At 44.6% G+C, this 10,795-nt stretch overlaps 2 protein-coding genes across 2 annotated transcripts; both read right to left on the reverse strand.

Moving 5' to 3' along the window:
• Positions 1-240: 240 nt before the first annotated feature.
• Positions 241-5,831, reverse strand: LOC123444647. Its single transcript, XM_045121437.1, has 9 exons — positions 5,762-5,831; positions 4,504-5,013; positions 4,336-4,427; positions 4,164-4,238; positions 2,830-2,936; positions 2,689-2,744; positions 2,215-2,365; positions 1,420-1,731; positions 241-1,193 (listed from the first exon to the last, which is right to left on the reverse strand). The coding sequence occupies exons 2-9, from the start codon at positions 4,975-4,977 to the stop codon at positions 343-345; spliced, it is 2,118 nt and encodes a 705-aa protein (XP_044977372.1). The 5' UTR covers positions 4,978-5,013; positions 5,762-5,831; the 3' UTR covers positions 241-342.
• Positions 5,736-10,180, reverse strand: LOC123444646 (disease resistance protein RGA2-like). Its single transcript, XM_045121436.1, has one exon. The coding sequence runs from the start codon at positions 9,116-9,118 to the stop codon at positions 5,765-5,767; it is 3,354 nt and encodes a 1,117-aa protein (XP_044977371.1). The 5' UTR covers positions 9,119-10,180; the 3' UTR covers positions 5,736-5,764.
• Positions 10,181-10,795: the final 615 nt, after the last annotated feature.

Raw genomic sequence — 10,795 nt, forward strand, 5'->3', positions numbered from 1 at the left:
TCCTGGATCTCGGTTATTAAGCAGCCCCGATCTCGGTTATTAAGCAGCCCGAAACTGATGGTCCTAAACACAGACTCGTAAGCCCAGAACTAGCTGCCTCTTGTCCACTGGAGGAAATTGACATGACTGGCTGTACGTACTTTAGACTTAGACGAGCGTTTTAACTATGGCGAAAAGATTCTCCCAGTAGTAACAGAAAAACTCTCTATTGTCCCAAATTGTGAAGGAACTGAGCAGAGCTGATTAAAGAGGGTTTTCTTATACCCCAAGAAAAAGCTACCATTCGATCGATTACAGAAGAAAAATATTTTACTGCAGAGGGGCGAGAATAACTAGCCAATATCACAACAAAATTTTCATGCTTGACTTTATGGAGAGCAACTCTTCTTCAGTCACCTTTTTCCACACGCCACCAACCAGTAATGTACCCTTGAGACCATGGATCAGTTCTGGCATAACAGAAATCCCATGTTCAGGTGGCGATCTTGATATTTCTAGAAAGCCTTCATCATCCAACTGCTTCTCGGGGTCAGCAATTTCAATCTGACCATCATCCTCAAAATTTCCATGTTCAGCTGTGTCATGCTCCAGTTCATCATCAATGATATCAAGGACAGGAAGAACAGCAGTTGAACTATATGAACAAGGTATCATGCCTAACGGACAGGGGGTCCAGGACTTCGCTACAGACCACCTATTACGTTTCTCTGGCACGCTTGTGTTGAAAGTACCCTCGGTGCCGTTTTCAGCTATACTCGCATTATCTGGTTTCCTCAGCTGCAACTTGAACGCTTCCAGCTTCTGTGTTGCGCTTTCAACCGATTCTTGTCCATTGGACAAGATTCTGGATTCAATGAGGGTACAATCTTTGGGTGACCTTCGCAGGGACAACAAAGGAAGCTTCCTCAGTTTCTCCTTCACGTTATTATTGCTGGCCATCTCAATCAGCAATAGTGCTGCATCTGCAATGCATCTTTCACCTATAACGGGCAAAGTCAAGAACTTCTGCAGAAGTTTTGCGAGACAGAAACGAGGGACAGCGTTCTTGTCTGAAGAGAGTACTCCTATCTCGTGGACAAGTCCAATACGGCCGGAATCCTTTAACTCTTTTATGCTTGCGACAATCCATAGAACGAGGGAGCACAAGCTTTTCATTGTTGGTGACTCAGCTGGCAGGCATGCATATGATCCACCTATACATATAACGAAACTAATAAGATCAGTATATCTGTACAAACAAAAGTCTACAAGAGCCATGAATGGATATGCTAGCATCTAGTTTGAACAACGAAATAAAGCATAGCAAGCCATCCAGTCCAGGATTGTGATGTAAAGCAAACTATTGGTATAAACCAAGTAAATAAGGTTGCAGAGATGGTAGAAAACCGAAATTAGGACACCCAAATATCAGGGCAGTACCTTTGTGTTCAAGGTCATTCCTGGCCTCAATCATTTCAATTATTGACTTTAGTAAGCCAAGAAGCACTCTTGGTTCTTTTTCTGATAGTTTTGTTATTATGGTTTTCATATCTCCATTTGATATTTGATTCTGACTTTGAACATCAGATGAGGGATTTCCATCCAAACTATCAGCTTGATGTACATCGCTGTCAGAGATTTCTGGGGCATCGAGCTGAAAGAACTCCAAAAGAACAGAGATAGCCTCAGAGGGACATGTGTAGTAAAGTCGACGTACATATTTTATGGCATTTAAAATATGTTTTTGGGAACCTGCAATATAGAAAAAAACTCAATTAATACTGAGCTATCCTGATCATGAGATACATTGGGCTGAGAGACAGTTGTAATTAAAAATAATTATGTCATATCTTGAAGCACTACCCACAGTTTTGTTGTCATAAATACTACAAATAATTGATATTCATGTCACTATCAGGTGGTGGAAAACAAATTAACTAGAGTATATTCACAAAGCAGATCAATAGATGGCAGTAAACAGATGACGATAAGAATAGTTATTCCAGCACTAATATATGTAAAACTTCTGGGCAGTTCAGATTAATTGAAGATATCAGTAAATCAATCCAGATTAAGTAATCAAGAAAGCATTAGTCTCTCACTGAACACAGAAAAAATCTGAGGACAAACCAAAGTAGAGAAAACCTATCTCTGACAACCCATATCCCAAAGAAACAGAACAAGCCCAAGTGCCAAGCTTAATCAGAGTTCATGCTACAGGATGACGATACTCACGTTTCCTTTTGGAACCTGATTTTGCATTTTCAGAATCTTTTCCCTTCAGGAATTGAGCAATATCATGCAATACTGAGCTTAGTTCTAGTCGAACATCAGGAATTGCACTAGTCTGGGAATCCCAGTAATTACACTTCAACCAATCAAATGCCTGAAAGTAATCTCAATTTGTTAAAGATGCAGAATCACTGACAAAACATACCAGCAACTCTAAAAATTATGTTATTTGATTTAATACCAAAGCCAACATCCAGAGAGAAACAAAATAATTAGCTACTCCCTCCGTTCCAAAATATAAGACCTTTTAGAGATTTCATTAGGAGACTACATACGGAGCAAAATGAGTGAATGTACACTCTAAAATATGTCTATATACATCCGTATGTAGTTTATAGTGCAATCTCTAAAAGGTCTTATATTTAGGAATGGAGGGAGTAGATGTCTAAGAAATACTAATCAATCAACTCAGTGTACCTTAATGGCTGCCAAATGTAGCAGTCGCAGAGAGGGGATGCCGCGATGTGAACTTTCTGCATGCATGCGATATATATCTTCATTAGCACTGAATTACAATAGTGCAAACTAATCTAGATACAATAGACAGAATTTACTAACCATGACGAATGTCAACGAGAATTCGTGGTACTCCAACAGTCTCAGCTAAATCAGATATTGAACGACCAGTTTCCTTGTGCGGGCTCTCCATAAAACCATTTACAAGCCTGGGAACAGATTAAATAAAAGTAGAAAATAAGCCTTGTACATAGTCATCGCTGTTGAGGTCTTCCCCTGATCAGGCAGACATTCAGTTTCTAATCTTATCAGAGGTCTACAGTACAGTTTTTTTATTTAATAAAAGCAGGAATTCTCAGTAGTGTTGACATGTGCATCTAGATTGCAGTGTTAGTAACTGCTTGTTGGCAACTTGGAGCTAAGTTGGGCACTCTTTCCTCTGAGAATTTGACATTGTTTTGGATTATGATAATATTACCTTGTTGAGACGCTTCTAGATACTTGTCCATTTGGATATCTGTGTACAATCAACTTGCAAACAGATGGCTCCAAACATATGTGAGGAAAGTGAAACTGCGGGCTTACAAAATTTATCTAACTTGTATGATATACTAAACAGAGCAATATATTTTTCACAACTTTCTTTCACAGCAGCTTAATGGATAAGCACAGTTCCGGCAGCTACCACAAACTGAGCTGAAGAATCATGGATTTCGAGTCGCTCGACTAGTCTATGAGTCGCAACAGCAAGGTCGACTCGAAAAGCGAGTCACGACTAGTCACAACTACAGGCTCGACTCTTTCCGAGTCGCTACCCCTGAGCGACTCGCATGAGTCCCGACTCGAAAACCATGCGAAGAATATGATGGAAGTGAACAACATATGATAGTTTTAAAATCAGATATAGAAAAAGTAAAGCGGAGAAACTTTGGTTAGTGCCACCATTTTGGTTGGGTAGATTTCATTTCGTTTTGGCGTTCATCTAATAACAACAGACCGGTGTTTTGACGCATGTTCATCTAATATGTTGGTACCCCAACATATTGACACCAAAGTATGTTCTAGACTTCTAGCAGCCTCTAATTCTATTGCATCAGAATGACTATGATTAAGCTCCTGATGATCTGCAGAAGTAAACTACGTTCTTTCATCAAAATCTCCTATTCGAGAAGAATGTCTGGACCACATGAAAAATATGAAAAACAGCTTTAAGAATAGCGACTCACGAATACTAATTTGTTCCCCTGGACTGCTTGCACAGTCCACCTCTTTGCACAACAAGATGTGTCACCCATCTGAACCCAGCTAATAAAATGCGTTGTTTCTCCTTTGGCACCGCGACAATACCACTGGCTCATTTTCCCGCAAGTAAATCGCCAGTACTATTCAGTTTCCACACATAAGGCGAAAATAAATAGCACCAGGAATGTCCTCACCTGATGATTGCCATGCTGTACAGCAAGGCGAGCATCTCGTCTGACTCCAGCTTATCATCCGAAGCCACTCCATTCCTAGAGAGGAAAAGTTTCCATCACATACAACTTCGTCCCAAATCCGTCCACACGCAAGAGAAAAAAAAGGTTGGAACTGTGGGTCAAAACAACATACCGGAAGAAGGGATCCCGCAGCCTTATCTCGAAGAGGGCCGCGGTGACCTCCACGGGGATGGGGAGGCATCCCCTGCTCCGCCACGCCGCTATCTGCACCAACGGAGGAGTCAGGTTTCGCACCATCCACCTGACAATTCTGGGGGGGCTTCAGGAAGAGGACACCTACCCTGCGAAGAGCGGCGCCAGGGTCAGGGTAGGGGGAGAAGATGGCGTCGCGGACGAGGCGCCACTCCGCCCAGCTCGACCACGGCACCAGCTTCCGGGCCGTGGAGCGGGCGCCGCCGGCATCTTCCGCCGCCTCCATGGGAGCGGAGCCGAGCCGAGCCGAGCGGCGAGTCCAAACCCTACTAAACCCACCGGTGGGGTCGCGCCGTTTCGCTTGGGGGGAAAAGGCGACGACTCGCTGCCAGGGTGGGGCCGGCCAAGGGTGCGTGTCTGGTTTGGTTGCGAGCGCCGAGCAGGGTGTTTTCTGCAATTTGCCACGACAGTTGTTGAGGTGCGTCCCCACCCCACCTCCCACCGTGGGGACGCGGCCGCGGCCGTGGCCAACCTCCGGCACATGGCCTCGCCGGCTGCCCCTCGCCGGAGGAGAGGCGTAAAGGCGAGCGCGGCCAGGACGCCCGCGCCGTCGCTTTCTCATCCTGCCGCCGGCGCCGCTCACATTGTCCGCTCCAACCTGCACGACACCAACATGTGATGTGAGTACCCTAGCCTAACCCCCATTGCGTGCCAACCAAAACTGCAGTTTCAGTTCGTGCGCATGCTGTCAAGTCGACATTAAGAGTGCTAGACTGCGCAACCGGAGAGAAATAGTCACAATGAGGATTGATTTTAACCAAATTGTTGCTGTAGTTGTAAGATAAATTCTTCTTTTTTTATCCCCGCATAAAAAAAAGATAAATTCTTCTTTTTAGGGGCAATTGGGGGATAAATTCTGGTAGCAACCTCACTTGACCCAAGAAACCTCAATTGACCCAAGCAATGATGTAAGCTGATAAGTACAAGTGTGATGATTCAGCTGGGTATTTAGCATGTGAGTAATGCACATGTTACTTCATAACACTACTTCTTTTCATGGTTTTTACTTTCTAGTACACTATTACACTCATGGTCATTAATCACTTTCTAGTAGTTAATTACTATCACCAAGCTACAAAGAGATTTATCAGAAGAACTAGTTCACAGTATGTCTAATATTTTGATGGTCTATTTTGTTTCTTTCCTCCTAGTTTGATTAACCACCCTATGACTGTTGCGATATATAAACTCGAACTGCTTGCTCATGAAGAAACCATCGTCGCATCAGTTTAGATATTTAATCACAGTTGTAGCTTGCAACAGAAATTTTACTCTTTATTGAGACTAATATTGGAAGAAAACAAATAAGATTGCAGCATCAATGTCATTATGAGAAAATGTGTCACCTTCTATATCTGCTCAAGCACAATAACATCCCCATCAATCTCGATGTCTCTGATGTGAGCTATCTTGACTCGGTCCATCCCACCTTCTTGGCATCTTTGCTTAATTTTTGGGCATTGATTGATGTAAAGCTCCTTGAGCCCCCTGGGCAGACCTTCTTCTGGCAAGCTTTCAAGCTCACGGCAGTTGGAGATATGTAGCGTTTCAAGTGAGGAGACTTTATGCAGACTAGGAGGCAAACACTGGAGGTCATCACAGCGTGATATGTCTAAGAACTGGAGTGTGTGAGGTAAAAGCTCCAGTGGAAAGTTACTGATGTCACGGTAGTCAGCAATTTGGTAGTCAGCAATCTGAAAATGCTTGAGACGAGGAAGGTATTGTAGGCCATCTAGAAGTACATGTGCTAACAGAGAGCATGATGTTAGACGGATTTCTTCAACTGAAGCGGGAAGCAAGCCTCGCTCCAGGGCTGTCCAAGGTACCAGGCAAGGGCACTCGTAGATGTGCAGGAACTGAAGTGATGTAAGTGGACGGAAACACTCTTCTGGTAGCGAAACAAGCTCTTCACAGTGGGCTACTGTTAGACTCTTGAGGGCTGTCAGATTATGTGAAAGCAAGCCTACACGCAGAGATGTTAGATTCGGGCAACCATTGATGTATAGAAACGTTAGAGAAGACGGACAAGCTTCTTTTTGAAGATCTGGAAGTGACTCAAGTCCAGCTTCATCTATCCTCAGTGTTGTAAGTGTTGGTGGAACAGGGGGCAACTTTTTCAGCTTGGGGCAATTGATGAGACCAAGTTCAGTTAATTGAGGGAACAACTGATCAGCATCATCAAAAATCCACTCTCCGAGCTTAGGCATATCTTCCAACAGAAGCTCTTCTAATGCTGGAAAACATTTTATTTGCCCAAGTCCTGTGAACTCGTGTCCAATTTGTGTCACCTCAGTTGCTCCTGCTATATTAAGATTTTTGAGAAAAGGAAGTTGGCCTAATGGCGGGAGAACTGTGCATCTGCAGTTGCATATATGGGTGGTTTGCAGATTAGGAAGAAATGAAGTAGCAAGCCAGCTCGGGAACCTCGCCCCTGGAAAACCTTTAATCATCAATTCCTTGAGATCAATATGTGGTTGAAGGCCTTCCAGAATTTCATCTTGCTGATCTGAAGGAGGAAGTTTGCAGTCCTCATCCCATATAAAGTGTAGAGCTCGAAGATGTTCTTTGGTTTTCAGCTTCGCACAAATTGCATCTTGTTCATCAGCCACATTGTTGAGGCCACGAATGGTAAGTTTTCCTTGCAGCTGATCCATGTTTCTTAATTCTGTGATGTTGTGTCCGGAGCGTTTCAAGACAACAAATTCTTCTAATTCCTGTAGGCAGATTAAATTTCCGATTCCTGGTATCCTTGACAGTAGCCTTGTGCTTCCCTCTAAGTGGCGCAGATTAGTGAGCTTAGTAATGCCATGTGGCACTTCCCTTAGTGAGCTGCAGTTGTTCAGCTTCAATATTTGCAAGTTATAGAGCTTGACAATAGATGCTGGTAATGTTTTTATTTCAGTGCTGCTGAGATCTAGGAAGCGAAGTTGTTTCAGATTCCCTATAGACTCTGGTAATTCCTTAAGACCTCTTCCATGCATATCAAGAACTCTAAGGAACTGAAGTTTCATAAAGACACCATCAGGAAACCGAGACATCTTAGAATTGTATCCATGCATAAGAATTAGTGTTCTTAACTTCTTAAACCCATACAGTGGATCAAAATGCCTGGTCCTGACACTGGTGCATGGAAATGAAAGATGACGGGTCTTTATGGCATTGTCGTATCTTGTCCCATCCTCAAATCGTTCACAGTGTTCCATGGAAACTGATATAGCAAGGTCATGCATTGCATCATGCATCACATAGTTCTCCTTGTAGGGCTGGAAAAAAGACCTGCTTGCCAGCTCATGAAAATATGCATTACCAGAATCCTCCAGTATCTTCTTTCTAGATTGCCTGATGAAACCAAGTGCTAGCCAAATCTTAACCAACTTCTCTTTACTGAATATATAATCTTTTGGATATACGGAACAGAATGCAAAGCACTGCTTGAGATGTGGTGGCAAATGGTTGTAGCTTAGCCGCAGAGCTGGCAATATGTTATTTTTATCTGCTGGTAGCTCCCATATATCACTTCTTAGTATCCCCTTCCACTCCTCTTCATCTGCTTTGCAGAAGAGGAGGCTCCCTAATGCTTTCGATGCGAGAGGCAATCCCTTCAGCTTCTTCACAATTTGCCTTCCTATCACCTCCAGCTGTGAGTATGTGCTGCAATCACCATCCCTGAATGCATGGTTCTTGAATACGGACCAGCTGTCATCATCCGATAGTTGCTGTAACTTGTAGGGCTCTATCCCTCCCATGATTCTGCCAACATTATCATTGCGTGTTGTAACCACTATCTTGCTTCCAAGCCCTCCTGAAATTAAGGCTGCTCTATAACTGAGCCATTTGTCATAGTCTTCATTCCAAACATCGTCCAAGACAAGCAAATACCTCTTGCCCCGCAATACTCTAGAGAGTGTTTCCTGCAGCATATTCATGTTGGTGCTAGGAAAGGATTCGTCATAAGCAGCAGCCTCGAGAGTTTCTTGTGTTAGCTTTCTCCCATCAAAACATTCAGACACATAGATCCAGATCCTCAACTCAAAGTGTTCTATCACTCTCTCATCATTGTACACCATCTGCATAAGAGTCGTCTTACCAAGCCCCCCCATGCCAACAACTGGAATCACACAAACATTGCAGGAAGTGTGTCCATTCTCAGAGAGCATGAGCCTCACCATTTCCTCTCTGTCTCCCTCCCTGCCAAACAGAGCTGAACCATCCACAAGAGAGCTCGACTGTGGCCTCTCCGACGTCTCACGCCTGCTCATTTCACCCAACATCTGGAGCCCGATCGTGTCGCGTTCTCTTGCGATTTTATCCAACCGCTCCAGTATTCCGCTAATCTTACGCTTTATCCTGTACTGGCACATATTCTTACGCAGGAAGGAAGAAGGGGAACCGACACTTGCCTTGGTGGACAGTTTCACCTTCCTCTTCTTCAGATACATAATCTTGGCTGTATACCTGTCGAGCAGATCATCTAGGTCGTATGCGACGTCCTTGAGCTTCGCTAGCCATCCCCGCACGGACGCGTCCGCCAGCTGCTTCGCCTCGGCGTCATCGAGGAAGGCCTGTAGCTGAGAGAGAATCTGAGAGAGGCTCTCCAGCTTGCCATGGATGCCCCTGCAAGACTTGAAGTGGTCGAGAAGTGCTTCCGATAATTTCTGGAACAGGGTTTGCATGAAGGCTCCTAAAATTGCCTCTGCTGCCATGGGAGCTTGTTTCCTTGTTTATCAGTTGTTTCTCTGTGTGAGAAGGAAGACGGGGAAGAAAGGCTGAAAGGAGTAGACACTAGTGAGGACTGAGGGCCATGTGCTTTTTGGGACGTGTTGACTTGTTCACCCGAAGATGCTTGGCCATTTCCATGCATTTTCCTTATTCTGGGCAAAGTAGCAACTAGCAGGTGGTGAATTCTGTTCATGTGAAACCAAGCCAGAAAGGTATTCTGAAAATTTCAGTCTGGACTTTGCAAGCGCGTCTCTGGTTAACTATGGTTAGTCATGTTAGGAGAAGGTTCTTCTTATGGTCGTGCAATCCAGTTCAGGAGACTCATCATCGTCAACAAAACCGATTATAATAAGCAGGAGAAGAACCATCCCCTGGCATGGAGATATTTAACTGCTCCTTTGGACAGAGAGCCTTTCGTGGTGTACGGTGGGTGATGGATGGTGTGCTACCTAACTTTTGGCTTTCACACCTCACTATCTGCGAGTGACAGGACCTGATTATTGAGGTTCCTTTCAAAGTGACACTGAAGAACAATGAAAAATAAGTGGGCAGTTCTATAATTCTAAGGGCCTCTTTGGTTTGCGAGATTTCAAAAATGCAACATAAGAATAGAAAATGCAGGAATTTGGTGTCATGGCATGTTAAATACTCCCTCTGTTCCTTTATACAAGGTGTATTTGTTTTTTCAGAAGTCAAACGAGTGCATGTTTGACCGAGTTTTCAGAAAAAATATATCAACACCCACAATACAAAATTTATATCATTTGATCCATCATGAAAAGTAATTTCATATTTTCTCTGTTATGTATTGCAGATGTTGTTATTATATTCTATAATCTTAGTCAAACATTCAAAGTTGACTTGCACGGAAATCAATACACCTTATATTCTGAAGCGGAGACATCTTCTGAGAGCATCTCTAGCAAACCCCGTAAAAACGCAAACTGTAAAACTGGGATACGGGTAAAAAAAGGCATTTTAAGGGTCCATTTTAGCTACGGCCGAACAGAAACTGTAAAACTGGGATAAAGAGCGCCTTCCTCCGGTCCGGCGGCCGCCACCGCTTCCCTCAGTCGGCCGTGCCGGCCACGCCGGCCACGTCCAACCCCGTCGGCCGCGCCCCATCACCACGCCGGCCGCGCCCACCCTCGCCGGCCACGTCTTGTCGCCCGCCGGCCATGCCCCGTCGCCCGCCAACACTGTCCTGCTCCATTGCCAGCCGAGCCGTGCCCCTTTGCCGGCCGTGCCGGGAGGATTCCGGCAGCCAGGCTGAGGTCATGGGAGGCCACGGCGAGGTCGAGCTCGTCCAATTCAAACCGGCGGCGATCGATTGCGGTGTCTAGCGGCCTTTTTGGTGTGCGGTGATGAATTCCGACGAGTTTAGGGCGGATTCCGGAAATCTCCGCGGCGGCGTGTTTGCTCCGACGAGATTTGACCGGTATACGGGGCCCCCTCGGTTCGGCCTTCCAACCTTCAAACATAAGGGTTTCGGGTGTGGCTTTTCCGTGCCCCTTAAAACAATTACGAGTTGGACCACTTATACGTTTCTGTTCTGGACACTTTTTTCGACCAAAACTGTAAAACGCAAAACAATTACTGGTTTGACCACTTATACGGGGTCTGCTAGAGATGCTCTGAACGGAGTATATCCTATATGAACT

This window comes from Hordeum vulgare, chromosome 3H (assembly GCF_904849725.1).
Source record: "Hordeum vulgare subsp. vulgare chromosome 3H, MorexV3_pseudomolecules_assembly, whole genome shotgun sequence".
Taxonomy (NCBI): Eukaryota; Viridiplantae; Streptophyta; class Magnoliopsida; order Poales; family Poaceae; genus Hordeum; species Hordeum vulgare.

Coding starts and splice junctions, on each gene's coding strand:
- LOC123444646 (XM_045121436.1), bottom strand. CDS start 9,118: ATGGCAGCAGAGGCAATTTTAGGAGCCTTCATGCAAACCCTGTTCCAG.
- LOC123444647 (XM_045121437.1), bottom strand. CDS start 4,977: ATGAGAAAGCGACGGCGCGGGCGTCCTGGCCGCGCTCGCCTTTACGCC. Junction 2,937..4,163: donor TACAGCATGGCAATCATCAG/GTGAGGACATTC, acceptor ATCTGTTCCCAG/GCTTGTAAATGGTTTTATGG. Junction 2,745..2,829: donor TCTCGTTGACATTCGTCATG/GTTAGTAAATTC, acceptor GCATGCATGCAG/AAAGTTCACATCGCGGCATC.